Consider the following 23,006-nt stretch of genomic DNA (forward strand, 5'->3'; position numbering starts at 1 on the left):
TCAAGTTGTATCGGTTTGGGTTGTTTTCACAAAAGGTCAGCTGATTCAAAAGATTTAAACTTATAAATTAAATATAATTTTAAAAATTATAGTGCAATTATTAAAAAATAAATTTAAAAATTAGATTGATGAAATAAGACATTTTAGACTAAGAAATATGGGAAATTTCTCACTTTTTCATATTTAAAATATAAAATCATGGTTAGGTTATTCGATTTTGGTTGGTTTACAAATGGCCAAAGTGAAACTGATCCAACTTGGTCGAATTGGGAATTTTTTAAATCAAAGCCAACATAAAATACTAGAAAACCGACCAACTCGGGTCGAGTTGATTGGGTTGGTCGGTTTCATAAGTTTGACTAATGAACCTAATTGAAATTAATTATTGTTATTTTGTATTATAAAAATTTTATTAAAAGTAGTGTATAAAATATGAATAATTATTAATTATTTAAAAAGTTTAAAATATAATACAATTGTATACTCTTATATGTTTCTATTAGGGTCATTTATTAGAACACACCTTATAGTTTTATATATTTACTTAAACTTACCTTATAGTTTTCATTTTACTAAAACATCCCATATATTTTACAACTTATTTGCTTAATCAACCTTTCATTAAGGAGTGTTTGTTTTGCCATTAGGCCTATGATTTTTTATTCCAAAAATACCCTTAACACTTTTTTATATAGAAACATAATTGGCCAAATATATTCAATAAAGTGGTTGTCTATGTCTTATTAAGGACAAAAATGGTATTTCCATTTATATTTTCTTTTGATTAAATCTATTTAAATGAACATTAGGGTCAACACTATCATTTTCCACCGTTATCTAATGAAAGATTGATTAAATCCATTGCAAATTATAAGTGGTGTTTTAGTAAAATGCTAAATATAGGGTAGATTTTAGTAAATCTATGAAACTACAAGGGTATTTTAGTAAATGACCATTTCTATTATTTATCTTTCGCTTAATAAATCCCTGTACGGGTTCCCGCTAGTATATATTAAAACAAGGAAGTCTAGAAATTTTCTCATTTTTTAATTTTTTAATTCATGTCATTTTTGAAGCTACCAATTAGAAACTTTACTCTCCCCCCAAAAAATCTTCCTAAAATCTCTCTCTCTCTCTCTCTCTCCCACACTTTCCAATAACGTAAATAATCTAATATCCTAAAATTATTAAATATTATTTAAATATTTCAATAACTAAATATCTTAAATAACAAAATATTAAGATTAATATTTTAAATTAATTAATAATATACTTTAAATAGTTATTGAATAACTTTCAATTATAATAAATAGATTAAAATTTTAAACATTTAGTTAAATCACTAAATATTTTAAATAACAAAATATTTAACACAACTAGATTTTAAATGGTTAAAATAACAATATTTTGTATTAATAGTAATATAATTTTATGGATTATTAAATTCAGCAAGTAATTTCATTTATACCAATTAATAATTCTAGAAAATAACTTTCAAAAAAATTATTGTTTATTAATAATGGTTTTAAAAACTTAATCTATATATACAAAAATTAATATTTATTGTATTTCAATAATTATTTATTGTTTTTGTGATAAATATATTTTCAATAATTATGTATAAATCTACTTTTTGTTTTGTTATTTAATAGAAAATTTTCAATAATTATTAGAGTTTAAACTACTATTGTTTAGCTTTTTAATTTTAATTTATTGTGTATTTTTGCTATAAATTTGTAATAATTATTGGAGATTAAACTATTGTTCGCAGGTTTGTTCAGTTCAGTTGTAGGTTGTTTGATCAACAAAATCGACCTAGTTAGGTTGGGGAGTTGGTCACTCATGTTATATTGGTTTGGGGTAATTCAAAAATTCAATTTCCACTTTCCCGTATTAAAAAAGTATTTTTAAAATATAATATATTAATATATATCTATGTCGGATCGTTCGATTTTAGTCAGTTTACAAATGGCCAAAGCAAAATTGATCCAACCCAGTCGGGTTGAGAAATTGTTGAACCAAAGCTGATTGGGAATATTGGAAATTGGGTTGGTCAGTTTCATTAATTTGATTAGGAATAGCAACAGGGCGGGGTAGGGACGAGGAGCCTCTCCCCTTCCCTGCTAACGAGGACAAAGTTATCCCCATCCCCGTCTCCACAAGGATCTCCACTCTTCATAATTCTTTATAATGTCAACCATTCTGTTTTTATTTTATTTAAAAATAAAAAATAAAATAATTAAAATATACAATCCTATTAGAAAAGATTCAAACATATTTTTAAAAATATTAACATATAGACGTATGTGTACATATATATATATATATATATATATATATATATATATATATATATAAACATATTCGTATATACACATATATATCAGTGAGGATCAAGGTCCCCGTAAGGCAATGAGTGCTCTCCCTGTCCTCACTAACAGGGATGAAAATTTTCCCATATCTGTCCATCCCTATCCCATTCGGGGCAAATCCCCACGGGGATCAAGGAAATGGAGAAAATTGTCATCCCCAAATTTGATAAACATCTATATCTAAAATTAATTATTATTATTTTTGTATTATAAAAAAATTATTAAAAATATAAATAATTATTAATTATTATATAAAACAATTGTATACTCTTATTATATGTTTCTATTAGTTATACTCTTATATGTTTTTATTATTTATTTTAATTTAATAAATCGCGTGCTTGACGTGATTCCGCTAATTTTACTATAGTTTTATTCTCATTCTTTCCGGCCACTTACTGCATTTCGTTGCCCGGAAACCCCTTCTAGTGCCTTAGAGCATAGGTGATTTTTAGTCAGGTAAAACAAAAAAGTTAGAAGGGTAATATCGTCATTGCACACTAATCTTGTACTCAAACAATCAAGTGGCATATTAGCAATTTCCCACAGAATCTGGGGTATTTGCAAGTTCCTCGTATGCCTCCAGTCTTGTCTCTCCCTCTGTCCTCGTCTTGCCATTTCGCAGCCCGTGCGATCTCCAAAGGAGAGCGACAGAGTGAACAGAGAAGTCGAGACAGTAATACGGAGCGATGTGGCGCTGCGTTTCTCGTGGCCTCGGTCTTTCTCCTTCTTCTTCCTCTTCGAAGAGATCTATCTCAAGCGAACCTCTTAAACGCCTCACCACAAGATTCCTCTCCACTGAATCAGTACGTTCACATGAATCTTTTCTTCTGTTCATCACGACTCTCTAATTAATTGAAACTCATTTTAATAATCTAAACTTCAAAATTTCGTTGAATTCATGCTGACCACTTGCTTTTCTCCAATATGCTCCTTTTTTTTTCATTCTTTACTATTTTTCCATTTTTATCTGTCGATCGGTTGTTTTCTTTTACTCTTTTTTAGTTTTATTCAACCATCTGGTTGTTTTGTTTTTTTCGTTCGATCTGGTTTGTATCTTGTGTTTGTATTATGATACATTTTACTTCGATTTTTGTTAGATGTTACTGTGAAAATATTCCCTTTTTTCTTTTTTTTGTTGATATTTTCTTTCTTTGTTCGTATTTATTTTGACTTTTGAGACGCATTTGATGATATGTTCGATTTTTTTAATTGTGGCAGACTGGGGGACGATCCTCTTATACTATCGTCGATCACACATATGATGCTGTTGTTGTGGGAGCTGGTGGTGCTGGGCTCAGAGCGGCCATTGGACTCTCGGAGCATGGATTCAATACAGCTTGTATTACCAAGCTTTTTCCGACTCGTTCACATACTGTTGCAGCACAGGTGCGAGAGCTTGTCCCGGAAATTCGTTTTCAGTTGCCCTTCTTCTATGCATGGTATTTAGGTGTCATTATTGATCTGGACCACTGAACTGCTGGTTTATCATTTTCAATGGCGAGAACCTGTACTTCTGGCTCTATGCAGAAATGGTAAGTGTTTACGAAGAACCTTCGTTTTGGATATCAAAATCAACCTAGAGCAGAGCCATATTGGCGGAGCTGTTCGTGTGGGTCATGTCCAAAATGTTTTCATATTTCTTTAATGGGCCATTTACTGAAATTGACAACTACAAGATACCATGGACGTTTGCACCGATAATATTCATACATGATACATCTGTCAAAAATATGGCTATTAATTGGACTTACAAGTCAAATTGTACTGCTGCAGAACTCTTTCATTCCTTTTATCCCTCCTGGTGTTTTTGCTCAGGTTATTGAAAGAAGTGAATGATAATTCAGGACCTAGGGTTATACAACCTTGTATGACTAATTAAATAACACGTTTTCACTATCCTTACGTCTCTGTTTGGAAAGAGTACAAATACAAATACGTTCATGCAAAACCTTGTATATGGTATTTCTAAACCTTGTATTTGCACTGTGTATTTGTACTCTTTCCAAACTGAGACTACAGAGCTAATCACCTGGTCATAGTGTAGGATATAATTTTAGGAGAAAAGCAAGCAAAGGGCATAGTATAAAGTCTTTCGACTACGTGGCCCTTCCTCCCTATTTTAGAACCTGTGGAATGAGTGTATAAGAATCATCCTTCACTTGAAGAGGTGTAGTAATTATGCATGTTTTGAGCGTGGTCAATCTGGGGGTTGGATTTGAAAGTGCTCAGCAAAGCGAAGACCTATGACTTTCCTGTTTGGCCCAATGAGCACCATGTTTTTGGCCCACTTTTTGCTGAGCCACATTCCAATCAAATTGATAGGTGATTTCTAGCTTGTGGAATACAGCAGTTAATGCATACATATCAAAAAAAAAAAAAAATACAGCAATTAATGCATTAGAAATGTGGCAATTCTCTTTCTTTTATTATAGTCTTTCCCCATTAGTTTATTGGTGTTGCTTTAAAGTAACAACTATTCTTCTTCTTTCTTTTTCGTTTCTTATGATTTCTTATTTTATCTCAATTTAGAGTTGCTACCATCTAGCTTCTAAACTTTGATTTTAGCCTAAACTAATGTTCTGATTTCTGAATCCCAAGGTGTATGTTATTCTGCAAAGGGTACCGTCTGGTGGATCAAAAGAAAAAATATGGAAAAAATTAGAAGAATAGTGAAAGTATTAACTCATTTTAATTTTATTTTGTGCCAAAAAAACTGAAAACAATAAATATTATATTGTATTTACTCCCACCATTATGGTTTACTTTGAAAGCTTTGGCCAATTCAATGTTTTAGGACTAGATCTTTTTTTGTTTTTGATAAGTGTTTTAGGACTAGATCATTGGTCAACCTGTTTAACTGTCCATTCCTGTTCAAGCCTCAAAACGAATACCAGGCTAAACTTAGGTCCTTATTGGAAGTGAAATAATCTGTGGAAACTTATGTATACTTGTTTAAGCATTGCCAATTATGAAGACTATTAGGAACCTTACAAAAATATAAAAAATTGTGACAAACTTTGGGAAACTAAACACTTAAACCCAGGTCATGTCCAAAATAACTATTGAAATAGGAAAGATATGATCTTGGTATAGCTAAAATTTGAAGTTTTATTGATCAAAAAAAAAAAAAGGAAAGATATGGTAACACATTTTATGGTGTATGCACGAGATTCTTGAATTAAAATGTTTTTTCGCGTTTCAATTTAAATATTTTTATGCCACATTGAAATTCCACGTCCCTTATGCTTTGAATGTAGCATTCTATTGAAACCAATCAAAACGGAATATAGTTTCATTGGAAGTTATTTTTTACCAAGATTTTGAAGAAATTTTCATCTTGATTTCCATGGACATGGAAAGATTTCAATGAAAATAATTTGGTCTCAGTTGAAACTTAAAACCATGGCTATTGCATAGTCTATTTATGTGTATCTGATCTTTCATCCTGGTTCCTCATCCCAAGCTAACTTAAATTTATTCCAAATCCTCCATTTTTTTGTTGCATTTAAACTGGTTTACTCTAACAGGATATTTCCAGAATTACTTTTTTTTAAAGGTAAAGTATAATGAATTAGATATAAAAAAAATATCCGCATTTTGTACAAAGAATACATCAAATCCATAGGGCTACAATGGAATGCCGAAAAAAAAATTATAGACAAAAAGGTATGACTGAACTCTCCACAAAACTCTCTACAGATGAAGAGCCAATCTTTAATGAAGTAAAAGGATGAGTTGGCAACCACCTCAATGAGAATTTTCTTCATCTTAAAACTTTTGCTGTTCCTTTCTAACTAGATTGCCTAAATTATAGCCAAGGGAACCACTGACCAGACTGTCCTGCCCTTTTTATTCATACCTGGAACTAAGAAGAGCATCAACTGATTGAGGGAGGAAGCTACAAATCTGAATTGTTCTTTGATAGTGGTACCAGATCTTGCTAGAGAAAGCACGGTGCAGGAAACAAGTGGCTAGATGATTCCCATTGCTCTTCAAGAATTACTTTTCACCACTAGAGAACTGAAATTCAGGTCTCTGGAGATTTTAAGGTCGTGTAGGAGAGCAAGTGCTTCAGCTTTGTTGGAGGCTTGAAGCAGTGCTCATGCAACACTCCTGAAGAGCATAGATAGGTGCTCCTCTAGTCCTCCTTTGCTTTTGTAAAAAATTTCTCTGTGTTCAGTGAGCCAAAGTTTCCTAACAAATGTCCATCAAAGTTCTGTTCAGTGTTACACATTCTCCTTTGAGGGGTTCATGATGGTGTTCTACTACTTATGACCCTACTCAAATACTTTTAAGCAGAGCTGATTAAAATATTGACCTTTAAGTTAATTTTGTAGCTATTACTTGGGCGTATTGCTAACTTTATTGTGGGGATCTCATGCAGGGTGGAATAAATGCTGCATTAGGAAATATGACAGAAGATGATTGGAGGTGGCACATGTATGACACAGTCAAAGGAAGTGATTGGTTAGGTATACAAAATGTTTCAACTCAAAATTATTTACTTTAAAAATTAGATGTTCATTTGGCATTGTTAGTGGAAATTTTTTTAGCATAATTTCTCACATAACATAATTCACCGAATTAGACTAATAACTAGGTTTTTTGATATTTGGGTAAGTCCCGTTTAGGAAATCACGTAGATGTTCCCTTAATTACATCTTTGCCAGGGGCAGAGAAAACCTCTTGATTCTGATTTAGAAGTATGGATGAATAGACTAAATATAAATAGATAAATTTTTTGTTTAAAAGAAAACTAGCAAATATAAATAAATAAACTTTTTATGCATAACTAGCAAATAGGGATTATAAATAGTTGTATTTAATGAATAAGGCTGTAAATGGCCTTTAAATAGTGGTTATGTGCATTATCATGGTGTCAGGAACCATAATCAACCAAGGTTTTTTTTTTTTTTTTTTAACTAGGTTGTAGATGGTTTTCCCCCCTCACACATAGGTTAATGTGGTGTGAGGAACCATAATCAGCCAAGTTTCATGAACAATGCTGTAGATGGTTGTCTTCCTTACATAAAGTAATGATATGGTTGTTTCCCTCACATGATTAAATGTGAGACAAGGAGAGAAAAAGAAAAAAAAAGATAACAATAAAGAAAGAAAGTGTGAAATAAGTACAAGGAGAGACATAGTTCTCATAGAGGAAGTTGCATGAATATCATAGTGAAGAGGTGGAGGAGGAACACTTCAATCCCTACCTTCTTCTTTCTCCTTCTATTTCTTCACACCACTATCTTCTCTTTTTTCTCCTCTTGTTTGTCTCTTATTGCTGGAAGTTCTATCAATAGAATAGCATTGGCCAACAAAATGGCATTAGCCCCCTCTCCTTGTAGTAGAGGGGTTTATAGAGGAGGGAGGTGGTTAAGTAACTCCCCACCCCTCTTCTTAGGGCACCAAGTGTCACCCCACTTAAAATGGGTTAAGGAGGGAAAAGAAAACTCTCCCTTCATACTATGACATTTGTCCCTCCACTTAAAGTGGTTAGAGGAGGGAAAATAATTCCCTCTTCTTAGGGTGACGTGTCACCCCACTTAAAGTGGTTAGAGGAGGGAAAATAACTCTCTCCCCTAAGGTGACATGTGTCCCCCCCACTTCAAGTGGCTAAAGGAGGGAAAATAGCCCTCTTGTTAGGATAAGACAAGTGGCATCCCCTTTATAAATAGGTTGGACACCTCACAAGATTATTAATTAATATAAATTTAATTCTTTTAGGGCCTACTGCACCATTAAATGGGCTCTACTGCAGGCCCATTAAATGTTTATTGCATTATAAATAAGGCCCAATTAACTTAGGGTTTGCTGTTCACTAAACTGGTACTGTAGACCCCTTTTTTTCCTAAATTGTTTCAGCCCACCCATAGGACTAACTGGGGCACTGGGCTTAAAATATCAAGTTAGAAAGAAAGCCTTCTCTCTCTCTAAGCTGTGATTGGGAATAGCTTAATAACCTGCTCCTAGTCCAGCAAAACTAAGGACTTAACAGTGCCCCCTATATAAAGCTTTAGTCTTGCATAAATTATTTTGAGTAGAAATTCTATTCTCTTTATATGATCTTCCCAGCCTTGCAGAAAAAAAAAAGAAAAAAAAACTGATGGGTATCATGGATATCTTAACAAATGCAAGATTCTTCAAGAATTCTTTGAACTGATAGAGAAACTTCTCTGATGCCTTGTTTAGTTTTGTCCCCCACACCCTTTTTCTGTTTAAGTATTTGTACTTAAGGTGCATGTCTATTGGGTTTGTATAGGTGATCAGGATGCTATTCAGTATATGTGCAGGGAGGCACCAAAAGCGGTCATAGAGCTTGAAAATTATGGATTGCCATTTTCTCGAACTGAAGATGGGAAAATTTATCAGCGTGCATTTGGTGGTCAAAGCCTGGACTTTGGAAAAGGTATGAAAATGCGAGTTCGAGGTGGTGTTGCCATTTACCTGAATCATCTTTGAAGTTTTCTGTTTAGCTTCTTTAATGTTGCTATTATAGGTGGACAGGCCTATCGTTGTGCATGTGCTGCTGATAGAACGGGCCATGCTTTGCTGCACACTTTATATGGTCAGGCTATGAAACATAATACACAGTTCTTTGTGGAGTACTTTGCATTGGATCTTATCATGGACAGTAGTGGTAAGTTACTGCAAGTGTGCAATGTTCCTACTGTATTCAGTTTGACCATAGGCAATTAATGTCATGCCTACATAGAGTTTATCTTATCTATAAGAAACCTCCTTAACAATGTTTTTTTTTTTTTTTGTGTGTGTGTGTGTTTTGTTTCCCATAGATTGCATTTCCATTATTTTAATGATTATGACATGACACCTCAAAAGTTATACACTGGTCCTATACAGAATATCACAGTAACTGTAACGGTTTATCTTTAAAGAATCCCTTGTTTGTTTTTTGATTCATCTGAGAGAAAAAAAACAAAAAAACACAGAAACAGAAAACTCAAACCAAAATTAAACGAGGGGTGACTACCCCCATAACATCAGCTAACAGAAGAAACTCAAGCTCTCTAGGAGGTATAAGGAATTAACCATAAAGTCAGCACATCTGTTGGCCTCCCTGTAGCAGTGATTAATACGAACTTTCCAATCTCTATTCAAAAGAGCTTTGATCTCCTCGCTTATTGTAGAAAGACGCCAGTGGTCATCCCTACCACCCTTAAGAATTTGAATGGTGGAATGCGAATCTGATTCCAAAATGATTTTGCGGTAGCCTGAGTTCCATGCCAAGACAAGCCCACAATTTTGCCAAGTCAATAGAGGAATTTCCAATGTAAGTGGTGAAGCCTCCTTTCCATTGTCCAAGTTGATCTCGGAGAAGACCCCCAGCCACAGCACCACAATTCTGGCCCTTGACAGCTCCATTTGTATTGATTTTGATCCATTGATCATCCGGAGCTTCCCATTTGATGTCTCTCTAGACTCTGCAAATAGGTTGATTCTTGACAGAAGCATTAATATACTGTGCACACAGGAAGCTGTCAACATAGTTTTTTGCAAGATTTGTAATATAAGTGGGAGTGTAACTGATATTGTTGAAGACTTTTTTTTTTTTTATTTCGGGCCCTCCAAATCAGCCAATTTAAATAGCTAAAATAAGTCACCCTGAGAGTATTACTAGTCTCTAGATTACTTTCAACCCAACATTTAAAGTTTAGTGCACTAGTGGGTGTGGGATGATTATCATATAAATTCCAAACTTCCTTACATAACCTACATTCCATAAACACATGTTGAATCGATTCCATGCTCTCATTGCATAGGGAGCATTCACTAGGAACCTGAATATTTCTCTTTATTAGAGCATCGCGAGTGGGGAGTTTTCTATGGTAGAGTAGCCACAAAAATATTTTCACCCTTGGTTGACATGGAGCTTTCCAAATCAGATTAAAAGCTCGAGATTTAGGGAGATCATTTTCTTGTCAGGCCATATCCAATGGTCATTTTTTTTGCGGCCTTAAATTTAAAGGGATTGACATGATTTTTTCAACCATATCGCTCGGCAAGAGAGAAGATATCAGGTTGATGTCCCAATCACTAGAAGCAGTTATACAGTCTTTTACATTCCTCAAATCAACATTTGGGAGAGGCCCATGCAACTGATTCTGCCTACAGGTAGTCCTAGTAACCCATGGGTCATCCCAAAATTTAGTGTCTTCTCCATTCCCAATAACACGTATGAGTCCCTCCCTAAGAAATTTACAGCCTTTAGCTATTCCCTTCCAAATCCAAGAGTCATGACCTTTTACGGATGGGTCCAAAACATCAGTTTCCCTACTGTATTTACTAATTAGGACTTTGGACCACAAACTATCTTGGTTACAATAAAGGGGCCACACTAATTTAGTGAGAAGAGCTAGATTTAAGAAGTGAAGGTCTCTAATTCCAAGCCCTCCAGCATGCTTAGGAGTCAGAATCTTCCCCCATTTGATGAAATGCAATTTCTTGTGATCAAGAGAACTTCCCCACAGAAAATTTCTTCTAGGTTTGTCTACATCTTGGCAGGTGCTAGAGGGTAAACAAAAAATTTGCATGGCATGGTGGGAAATTGAGGATAGAGTAGATTGGAGAAAGGTTAATCTACCAGCAAGACTAAGAGTATTTGCCTTGTTGGTCCAGGTATTCCGTTCTTTTTGGGGTCTGGTGATGCTTCTTCCTCCTCATGCCTTATATCCTGCTAATTTGGTTTGAACACGGTCCACCGCAGAATGGAAGGTATGCTTAGTAACCCTGCCACTGAAAACAGGGAGCCCAAAATATTTATCAAGGTTGTTGGAAGCCCTAACCCTAATATTTCTGGCCAGCATTCGAGTGTGTCTATGGAGAACATTTTTTGATGTGAATAAGATAGATTTACTGTAGTTAATTGTTTCCCCTGAAGCATTACAGAAATTATCCCAAGATATTTCTCACACTATTGAGCTGAGTGTAGGCCTTTAGAAAAATAAAAAAGTCATCTGCATAGAAGATGTGAGATAACCCAGGGCCTATTCTAGAGAATTTAAATGGCTTCATCTCACCACAGCTTTATTAAGCATACCCAAAAGAGTTTCTAAACAAATTAGGAAAATGTAAGGGGAGAGGGGGTCCCCTTGTTAAGTCCCCATGTGGGTTTAAATGGTTCAAGAATTGAACCGTTAAAGATAACGTTAAAAATAGGGGTGATAATACAGCTCATGATCAAATTAACCCATTTCTTGGGGATTTTAATGAAATCAAGAGACTTTTTAATAAATGACCAATCAAACTTATCATAAGCTTTTTCATGGTCAATTTTAATTCCAACAAAACCTTCCTTACCGCTTTTCGTTTTGAAAGAATGAAGAACTTCATGTAAAATGATCACATTATCTTTTAAATGCTGGCCGGGGACAAAGCTAGACTGGTTTGGGGAAATGAATTTTGGCAAGAGAGGTTTGAGTCTAGCTACAATAAGCTTCGCAATTACCTTATAAATAGTGTTACAAAGACCAATAGGACGGAACTGATTCATTGTTTCAGGGTGTTTCACTTTTGGAATTAAAACAATATGGGATTGGTTAAAATAGTCTGGAATTTCAGAGTTGTCATTGCATTCAAAGATTGCATCAGTAAATGATGGGCCAACAATGTCCCGATGATTTTTGATAAATTCAGCAGTAATACCATCAGGACCCAGGCTTTTATTGTTTGGTGAACTCCAAACAATGCTTCTAATTTCTTGTTCTGTGACTGGGGTGAACCATTGATCAATATTGTTAGGAACATCACCAAAACAAGGATCAAGGTTAGGATTTTGGTTGTTGACTGAAGATGATGAGTATAAAAATTCTTTTTTGACTGACCCCTCTTAAGAGCCATAGTATGAAAGAATCTGGTGTTCAAATCACCATTTTTTAGCCAATTAAATCTGGCTTTTTGGCTCCACAGTATTTCCTCCTGTTTGAGGATGTTGAAACATTCCTCATGGAGAGAAATTTGAAGATCATTGAGGAACTGAGAAGGCCTTGTTTCCAAAAATTGTTGAATTCCCTCAATTCTTTTCAAAATGTGTCTTTTCCTTTTGAAAACATTACCAAAAACATTCATATTCCAAGACTTGGTGAGAGAGGGCAAAGCTTTAGAAGCATTACAAACCAGAGAAATAGCTGAAGACGATGAAGGTACTTGCCAAGCCTCCTTCACCACCTCCTTAAAAGAATCATTTGTAAACCACACATGCTCAATACAAAAAAGGAGGATTGTGGTTAGGAAACGTACCAGTTAAATCAATGAGCAAAGGACAGTGATCAGAGGAAGTTTTTGGCAGATGAATAACTGTTGTGTGGGGGTATATCACTCTCCAATCTGAATTAGCTAGACACTGATCCAAACGAGATTTGGCATTTCTTATACCTTGTTGACCATTTGTCCAGGTGAATTTCTGGCTGGAGAAGCCCAAGTCTATGACGTTACAAACATTGATAGTGTCTCGAAATGCCGCCATTATATGAACGTTAGGGGGGTCTGCCACCCTGTTTCTCGCTAGGATCCAAAATGGGGAATGGTGTACTCTCACACTCAACCCTAAATGGTCTTGGGTCTCTACTGTTATTGCAAGTGTTATCAAGGCTGTATGATGATGGGGCCATATTATCATTGTATAATTCCTCCTTGAGTTGATCTCGACTTGCATTGGATTTTCTACTAGCCAGACGTTTAGGATTTCTAGAGGTTTGTAAGGATTTTCTAATTGGGTCTGTGTTCTGTGGTTTGTGCTTGGAGTTTGTCCGATGGAGTTGCTGGTGGTTCGACAATGGGTCACTAATTCTCTCAGTACCAGTAGATGAAACCTTTGTTGTAGGAATTGAATCCTGTTGTTGTCTGTAGGAACCCAAATCCATGAGATCATGAAGCCGAGGAGCTGTTGGCACTGTGTGGTGGGATTCCGGCCAAGTTGTGGTTGGATTATTGATGGCATCATGGGTGGTATTGAGACTTGGCTTTGGTCGTTCGTTTGTCTCTGCTAAGAGGCCATTCTTAGGGGAACTAACAGTTCTCTTATTAGAGTTATAGCTTAAGTTACCTTGTACAGTGGAGCTTTTATATCTAGTTGAGAGTGTCTCTTCTGCAACCATGCAATCATCTTCTTGGCAAGCACTTTCAACTGCCATTTGTTCAGCGCCGCTTGAATTAATGGCTTTTTTTTTGTTCTTTCCATTTTCTTCATTTAATTCCCCCTGCATGCTAACAGTTGTCATTGGTTCATCCCCTGTAGACAAAGCCACAAATCTATTAGTATTACTTAATGGATTTTTGGCAAGAAATAATTTCTTTTCACGTAAATCTGTAGTTGCATGGGGAATTGCTTCAACACTTTCAGCAGGCATGGCTGGGTTGCGGCTGTTATCGGAGGCAATGATGCCTTGTAACGGTCTCATGACTTCTGGTTTCCCGGTTCGGCTCGAGCTGTTCGCTTCCGTGGGACGGTTCGTCTCCTTCCTCTCGTTTCGTTGCTGACTATCACCAAGGATTATCCAGTTAGCCAGTGAGATTTCTCTGTCACCGGAGCATCACTGATCCCATCAGATTTACACGGTGCATTATTTGCACCGTTACCATTTTCCTCTTGGCTTTGTTTGCAACTTGAATCCAGGGACTCAGATCACCGCTCAAATGGGATTCTCTATCATCTTTTGAATCTCCATTTTTCCTGTTTTCTGGATTTTCTGGACATTCATCTTTTTTATGTCCAACAACCCCACAACTGAAACAAATTAAAGGCAATCGTTCATAAATCACAACATACCACTGCCCTTCCACCTTAATACGAGTTTTGAGAGCCTTTCTGAGATCAATTTCCACGCACAGTCTAGCAAATCTACCCCTAGATGCCAACTGAGTTACAGAGTCAATCTTTACAAGCCTTCCAATTTTATTGCCTATTAGTTCCAAAACCTCCTGATCAAAATACTCGATAGGCAGTTCTGCAACTCGCACCCATACTGCAGTATTATTGATTTCTTCTCTGGCTGCACGAAAATCTGGCCTCCATTTACATAGGGACAAGTATTGGTTCGCTACAATCCAAGGTCCTTGAAACATTGCTTTGTCATAATCTTCTTTATTAGAGAACCGAAAGATGTAGAAACCGTTAAAACAGATCGATAATATCCAACTCTCCAGAAGGATTCCAAACTTGGTGGATTTTCTTTTGAAAGAATTGGAAACCAACTGGTTTTCCAAGTAATTTACCAATGAGTGTGGCTTTCCATGGTTTCCAAACTCTCTCCTTCAAACTCTCTGGAATTCTGACTTCATTATCATTTTGTGTAACATCCTGTGGCTGACCAGAGTTTGAAACCTTGTTTTCTGTCATGTTTGTGTCAATAGATGAAATACTAGGATTCTGACCATCGCCGGATGTCCCATTTGCAGCAGCCAATTCAATAATGTTTTCCTTTTCCTTCATTTTTGTGTTCATAACAATATCATCCTCCAGATCAGTCAGCCATTGTGACTCCTTAATCTTTAACAGTGCTTTCTTGAAATCTACGACTTGCTTCTCATACCCCTGGTCAGGTCTCATCTCAACCTCTGTACAAGAAAGCGGTAAGACACCTACAGCAGGATCCGGAGGAAGCGGAGGGATTTTTGGAAGCCATTGTTCAGAAATACCTCTATTTTCATTCATGTCGTTCTCAGGAAAAACAGGCTTCTAACTAGCAGGCGGGTCTGGTGACGGTGCTGGCAATGGTGGTGGTGCTGGTTGCAGTGTTCAGTTTCCTTTGTTGCTGGCTTGCTGCGCCAATGAGAAGGAAGGGTGACACGGCAAGAGTACCCCTTGTTTCAAATATGGTATACCGTAATGATAACTTGTTCAACTCATTCCTGTCCCTGTCTGCTTTTTGTGGAGCCAGATAGCTTGTTCCATGGTTGTATGGCTAGAAAGGCAATTGTAGGAGTTATAGTTGAAAATTTCTATTCAAGGGTAATTGATAAGGCTGTCAATTATCTGATCTTATCTGATCCAAACCCAATCCTATTAATCTGGAATTGGATATTAAATTGTGAATCCATTTCTCTACTTACAGCCCCAGACCCCAGTAACTGAGAATATCTGCCCTTATATCAGTGTAGGAGATTCTGCAAAGGCAGTTATAGGAGCTATAATTGAACTTAACTGGGGGACCTATTTGTCAAGGTGTTTACACCCCCAGTAACTGAGAATTATTACCATTATACCAGTGTTACTGGCAGTGTTGCATGGACATGGATAAGAAATAAGAATCTGATGCATGTCTGGGAGTCTGACTTGGCAAGAAAGCAAGGACTTGTGGGCACATATATAGGAAAGAATATACTATAAAATAAACATTTTTTGAATTGTGACATTATATACCTATAGAAAAATGGTCTAAAAGTTTATCTTTGTTACTTAATAGCATTTTGTTAGGAAACATGACATTCATTGTGTTCATTAGCTGTTCATTTGTGTCAAATAAGCTAGGAGAGAACATGGAAGTATCCCTCTAGATCTATGGAGTGTTGGAATCCTGTGTGTCACTTCGTCCATTTAGGACAGTAAATGTAACATTTTTTTTTTTTTTTATTATTGATAGTCCATGCAACATTGGTTGTAGGTGAAAGATTCTATGGAGGTTGCTTATAAATTTTACTCTTTTCCATGTTATCCGCTTTAGTACTCTTGAACATGGCCACTTTGCACCAACATTTTTTATTGTCTGAACATTTTGCATTCTGTTCAGGCTAAACAAAATAAATTTTTGAATGCTGAAATTACAATGTATTATTTGTCATTTATTTAATATATACTAATATAGAATATTTGCTTGTATTATCACTTGCTGGCTTGAAAGTTAAGAAGTTGATTTTTTTTGTCTTTTCTATTTTATTTTTTTTCTGGAAAATTACTGATATGGGAACTTCTAAATCTCCACTTCCAATCAGGGAATGTGGAACAAAATCTTTGCAAAAAATTTTCTCCAATGGAAATTTGTCTCCACTAGGTTGTCTTTATATTCAACTTCTACATCCAAAATGGCCTTTGAGACATCCAATAACCTTTCTATAGATTTTTATTGTTGTTAAGAAAACTTTACTAAAAAAGTAGTCTTTGCTTTATTTTCCTTTGTTTTTGTACTTATTTACAAAGCTGAAATTTATTTTTTCTTTTCTTTTAATTTTTACATTTTGTCTTTATTTTATTTCATTAATAATAGGAAAAGGGAATAGAAAGAAACATTCTTTATATGTATAGGACTTAATGTTAAGCACTTATAATTTAACAAAGGACATGTCCCTAAACAGATAGAATGGCAAAGCAGGATTTGTGTAGCTAACCCCTATAGTTAGGATAAGGCTTAGATGATGATGATTTAAGACTTAGTTGGCATAATTTAGAAACTAGGAAAATTAGTTCAAAGTTTTTCCTGAACTTCAGAGTTAATGGGCCATAAACATGAAGAGTTATCATGGTGAGAGAATTCTCTTCTGATCATCAATTATGTTGTGTGAGTCTGGGGCCGGCATGTCCAGCCTGATAAATAATCCCATCTCACCAGTTAATAGATCTCTGAGTTGTCACTTCACCCCTGAATGCTGGTGAAAATAAAACCTATGCAAAGGATGAAGAAGGTTCTACTTTTGTGTGAATTTGTATCATGGAAATTGTTTTCCTTATTGTTATCTTATTCTCAGGTACCTGCCAAGGAGTAATTGCACTAAATATGGAGGACGGGACATTACATCGGTTCCGTGCTGCTTCAACAATTTTAACAACAGGGGTACCATGTTTTTAAACCCCATAATATCTCATATTATTTGTAATAAATTTCTATCCCTTCCCCCTTTTACCTATTTTCTGCTTTGTCCAGGGTTATGGTAGAACTTATTTTTCTGCAACCTCAGCTCATACATGTACTGGTGATGGCAATGCTATGGTTGCACGTGCTGGGTTACCCCTTCAGGTTCATTTCTTGGTTTACAGTTCTTGAAGAGCTTTTGTACCAACATTTATAAAAAAAAGAGCTTTTGTATATTTATCAAAAAAAAGAGCTTTTGTATCAACTTGTATTTTTGTCTTCCTACCATAAGTTGTTGCACATTCTTTGCTGCAGGATCTTGAGTTTGTGCAGTTTCATCCAACGGGTATATATGGTGCAGGATGCCTCATTACTGAAGGTTGCCATTTGTGTATTTGCTCTTGAAGTTTTTGTTTTTTCTTGACTTTGAAAAATTCGTTTCTGCTTGAATTTGTGGTCATGCTCCGTTCATTGTAGTTGTTCTTGGGTTTTGAAATGAAATGACTTTTGTATTGTTTCTGTTTGGTTTCTATCTGTATGCAACTTGTAGGATCTCGTGGTGAAGGTGGTATTCTTAGGAATAGTGAAGGTGAAAGATTTATGGAGCGGTATGCACCTACAGCCAAGGATCTTGCATCAAGGGATGTTGTGTCAAGATCTATGACCATGGAAATACGAGAAGGTCGTGGTGTAGGTATGCCCTTGCCAACAGAGCCATTTTGATGAACATTATCTTGCTATTGGTATATCACTGTTTATTTCAAATAGAATTTATTATATACAAGGACCGAAGGAGTGGTGTCTTGAGTTGGTAACTGATAGATTTATAGAAGGGGAATCTACATGAAGTGTCTGATGGAACTAGCTAGCTTGTGCCAGCCCTATGGGTTTTTTCGTTTCTGAAATTGTTAATTTTTTGCTGCTTATGATTCTACGGAGTACTGAATCTTTGAAGTATGTCATAATAAAAATAATGATTATTTATGCATTTCTAGAAGTTAGAACTATTTTTTTCTTTTTTCTAAGGCAAGTAACAGAAACATTGTATTAAATGTGGGAAAAGATGTAGATGAGAGGGGGTACAGAGGTACTTGGAGAATGTTTGCAGCTCTACCCTAAACACAAAAACTATGCAGCAGAAGAAGACCCTTTTCTCATCCTCTCTCTCTATCTCTCTAATATGCACTTTACTCTCTCTCCTATTGCACTTGCCACTCAACTAAGTTAGATAATGTGCCTCTTTCATGGGCCAGGCCCAGTTGCACTGGATGGCATTTTGTTGAGCCATCCAGAATGGCTATCTGTCTCTTCTAGCATGTGCTTCCTAATTACTTTGATAAAACACCCATTTGATTTTCCTAATTACTTTGATGGCAATATTTTCCAGGACCACTGAAGGACCACATTTATCTTCACTTAAATCACTTACCACCAGATGTACTCAAGGAGAGGCTTCCTGGAATCTCTGAGACTGCTGCCATTTTTGCGGGGGTTGATGTCACAAAGGAGCCCATCCCTGTTTTACCTACTGTTCACTATAATATGGGGGGAATTCCCACAAATCACCATGGAGAGGTATGAATTGAGCCTAATATGTATAGTGATACCAGGGTTTGTTCTTTCTTTATCCTACATATCCATTTTCTAATGACATTATGTTTTCTCTTCTCAGGTGGTTCACATAAAAGGTAATGATCCAGATGCTGTTGTTCCTGGGCTAATGGCTGCTGGTGAGGCAGCATGTGCATCAGTTCATGGTGCCAATCGGCTTGGTGCAAATTCGTTACTTGATATTGTTGTTTTTGGTCGAGCTTGTGCAAATAGAGTGGCAGAGATCCTAAAACCAGGTTAGTTTTCATCTTCTAGAAATATACTGACCTACATTTAATGACACTTCTATACCAAATTGACATCCATCTGCTTGCTATGTTTGTAGGGGAGAAACAAAAACCTTTGGAAAGTGATGCTGGAGAGAAAACCATTGCATGGCTGGATAAACTGAGGCACTCAAATGGTTCATTGCCAACATCAAAAATCCGTCTGAATATGCAGCGAGTGATGCAAAACAATGCTGCCGTTTTCCGCACACAGGAGACATTAGAAGAAGGTGATCCATTAAAACATTTTCATCAGTTCCTTCTATTAACTTACAACTTCAAATTGCACATTCAAAAAATGAACACATAATTAATTCTTGGTATTCACCCAAGGTTCAAAGTATTGATACGTTATGCTCCGTATTGGGTGTATCGTATTGTATCTTTGGGTGCCTGATACACCTATTTACAAGTGTTTTTGGGAACCCCTATTTATTAAATAACATACAAAATTATACTTAAGTGAAATTTGAAAAAAAAAACAAAAAAAAAGTGTATCACTTAAAGTACCGATACAAAGAGGTGTATTGATACTTTGAACCATGTATTCACCTACCTATACCTCTTCCATCTTGCTTTGATCTTTTTTTTTGACATGCTTTTTTCTTGTCCAATCTTCTCTTTTTGCTTGCTGTTTTGCTGTTTTATTGATAAGATTTGGACCTATGAGCTTGTTTTGTCTTTATTATTATGCATTTATTGACACTTTTAATCTTTTTCTTCTCTTTTACCCTTTCTCCACCCACTTTAAATTTGTCCCTCAGGTTGTCGGTTGATTGACAAAGCATGGGAAAGCTTTCATGATGTTAAGTTAAAGGACCGAAGCCTCATATGGTAAGGTCCATTTTATTGGTTGCAAAATGTGATTGGTTGGTAGTGGTATTTATCTACAAACCCTCCCCTTCTGCTTGGACCTGAAAAAAATGTGACATTTCTCTGCAGGAACTCGGACTTGATAGAAACTATAGAATTGGAAAACCTATTGATAAATGCATCTATAACCATGCATTCTGCTGAGGCAAGGAAGGAGAGTAGGGGAGCACATGCCCGTGAAGATTTTACGGTCAGTTGGTTCCATAAATATTAGGTGTCTTTTTGTTTTTCCTTCTTTGAAACTTATTAACAGAATTTCCCATATTGGTTTTGCAGAAAAGGGACGATGAGAACTGGCTGAAACATACACTGGGGTAAGCCTTCATTTCCTTTTGTTATCTAGACTTGTAAGCTTATGATCACAGTATTCATTTTAAGGATCCCATGTCAGAAATAGAGGAGTTTGTGGATGCAAGCTTAAGATTTGAGAATCCCCAACATATAGCACCCTTTTTCTTGTCTTTCCTTTTATCGTTTTTTATTGGATTCTTGATAAAAAAATTATACTGATCGGATGGCTAAACATATTATATTAATTTCACTAACAATCAGCACTTGGACCTTATTTATTCACACTAGTCATTGATAACATATTCAGGAGAATGTTGTTTGCTGATGACATAGTATTGGTTGATGAAACCACAGAGGAACTAAATGTAAAATTAGATTTATTGACAAATTAGAAACAATAGGTTTCAAAATAAGTAGGACTCAAACAGAATATATATGCAAATATAAGTTTAATAATAATAAGGTGGGAATCAGGGTACAATTAGGATTGGAGATAAAGTGACATCTCAATGTGATATCTCTTGTTACCTTGGTTAGATAATCCATGACAAGGGAAGAGATTAAGCTAAAAGGAAAATTTTATAAATAATTAATATATTGGGTGTAGCAGAAATGTTTGTTGAGATGGATTAGAATAAACTACAAAGTATATGATTAGAAGTGAATTTGTAGTGACCTAGGAGTAGCTCCATTGGGGGTGATAAAATGAGGTAAAGTAGATTAAGATGGTTTGATTAAATGTTGAGAAGACCATCTACATGACCAGTGGCACTAGTGAGAAGAAGTGATCTGTTACAAGTTGAAGGGGTCTAGAAGAGCCAGGGGGAGACCTAGAAGGACATGAGTTGGAAGTAGTGAGAAATTATTTGAGGGTCCATAATTTAATAATGGATATGTAACTGACTGGAATGGTGGTACAGGATTTATTTAGCTGACCCCATATAGTTGGGATAAGGCTTAATTGAGGTGTGTATACTGGCTGGATGATTAGGATAACTTTATGCAGTTCTTGTAATTTAATTTTTTTTTTTGTTAATTTCTTTTGAAGGGCTACACAATGGGGGGTAGCCCATCTCCCAACCCATAACCCCCTCAACCCAGGTGCAGGTGGGATTTGATCCCAAGTTTCTGCTACGACCAGCAAGAGACCTTACCAACCAGCTGGATGGTTCATGAATAAATACATCAAATGGAGGGTCCAATCTTCCATGTATGCTATGAATTGCCATTCTGTTGGTAGTTTGTTGGTGTAGTCAATCCAGTGGAAGCCTTAGATGTTTGCTCAATATAAAACACCCTTTACCTCTCTTCGCATCTCTTTTATTGACCCGTTTTTCTCTTAGCATTGAACACTTAACACGTCCATTTTCGAGGATTATTATTTTCTGCATAGTTGTGAAACTACTGATTCTACTTAGCTGGTTTATTTCAGTTCTGGGTGCTCCTTATATTGAAGTGTTGGTTTTAAATATATGCACTCGTTAATAATCCTCCAAATTCACTTTTATAAATGGAAACTTATGTCTGCAGATACTGGGTGAACGAGAAGGTCCGTCTAGATTACAGACCGGTCCACATGAAAACATTAGATGACGAGGTTGAGTCATTCCCACCCAAAGCGCGTGTATATTGATACCTTTTTCCATAAAGAAGAGATGGAACAACTTGTTGGATGTCCTCATTACAAGGTTCCAATAAATTATTGACAGCTAGGCATTTTGGGAATGATTGTAGCTTACATCAGAGTTGAGCAGTTGATATGATGTGTATCATTGGAACTCCTTTCAATCTCGCATAATAATCAGGAAATTTCCTTTTAATCTCTCAATAACCGGGCTTTACGTAATTCATGAATAACCTTCTGTGAGAATGTATTCTTTTCTTGAATACATCATTCATTCATGTATGCTAAACATGAAGAACGAGCTAGCTTCTAGTACATGAGAACAAAATTTAGAAACATTTTAAAATTGCGAAGCATTATTATATCAATTTTTTTTCCTTTTTCCATTTACCCTAAAAAGAGTATATATGGTAAATTGTTTTCCGTTAGAAGCTTGAATGAAAACTATTTCTTACTAAAACATATTTTTTTCGGAGCTGTATGATTTTCTCTATCTAATAGCAATTCTAACATGGAAATTTGTGGTTATTTCTAGCGAGTGCTGGAATATTAATGGTCTTGATGGAATATTAATTTAAGCTGACCTCCCCCATCCCCACACCCCCACCCGTCGGGCATCTACTCACAACACCAGCCACTCATCGGGAGCATCACTCAATTTGTTTGTTTTTATTCATATGGGAGATGTTTCCAATACATGGTGGGATGTGCTCTGAGGTCAGTGAGGTACGCTAGGTATGTTTTGTGAGGAAATCTTGATCCCCCCTACCACTTAGGAGTTGTTCTAAACTGTGAATGCTTTTGGTTTGTTTGTTCTTGAAAGTATCATGTCAGCTACAAGTTGGTTTATTCTAAGCAAGGTTCAAAATATCAATACGCCTGATACTGTTAGATAGTGTATGCCCTTAGTTCCAATTAGATTTATGTACATATCCATTTATTATAAATGAATTAAAGTACATAACTGATTTATGTTATATATGGTGTGTTTTTGTGTAATTATCCTTAAATTGGACATTTATGAGACTCGTGTTAGTTTAAAATGTTCTTAGCCGTTGGATAGATTTGAGGAAGTTTATTCTGCCAAAATTGACATTGATGTGTAACTGCCAATAAGGTTGGTGCAGCTTGTCTTAACTGTCAGGGTTAGATACAAAGCACATGC

The 23,006-nt window shown here is 35.8% G+C and overlaps 1 protein-coding gene across 3 annotated transcripts; it reads left to right on the plus strand.

The window, feature by feature from the left end:
• The first annotated feature begins 2,967 nt into the window (after window positions 1–2,967).
• On the plus strand, window positions 2,968–22,048 carry LOC104601877 (succinate dehydrogenase [ubiquinone] flavoprotein subunit, mitochondrial). 3 transcript variants are annotated; one of them, XM_010265378.3, is made up of 16 exons: window positions 2,968–3,178; window positions 3,594–3,761; window positions 6,760–6,847; window positions 8,638–8,784; window positions 8,875–9,015; window positions 17,073–17,158; window positions 17,249–17,341; window positions 17,492–17,555; window positions 17,727–17,870; window positions 18,564–18,751; window positions 18,849–19,023; window positions 19,113–19,283; window positions 19,818–19,887; window positions 19,996–20,116; window positions 20,203–20,240; window positions 21,748–22,048. In XM_010265378.3, the coding sequence occupies exons 1-16, from the start codon at window positions 3,062–3,064 to the stop codon at window positions 21,848–21,850; spliced, it is 1,914 nt and encodes a 637-aa protein (XP_010263680.1). In that variant the 5' UTR covers window positions 2,968–3,061; the 3' UTR covers window positions 21,851–22,048. The 3 variants fall into 3 exon arrangements, with proteins under 3 accessions (XP_010263680.1, XP_019054070.1, XP_019054071.1); XM_019198525.2 differs by lacking the exons at window positions 2,968–3,178; window positions 3,594–3,761 and adding an exon at window positions 3,787–3,907; XM_019198526.2 differs by lacking the exons at window positions 2,968–3,178; window positions 3,594–3,761 and adding an exon at window positions 6,305–6,505.
• Window positions 22,049–23,006: the final 958 nt, after the last annotated feature.

Source organism: Nelumbo nucifera, chromosome 1, assembly GCF_055504915.1.
Source record: "Nelumbo nucifera cultivar China Antique chromosome 1, China Antique-T2T, whole genome shotgun sequence".
NCBI lineage: Eukaryota > Viridiplantae > Streptophyta > Magnoliopsida > Proteales > Nelumbonaceae > Nelumbo > Nelumbo nucifera.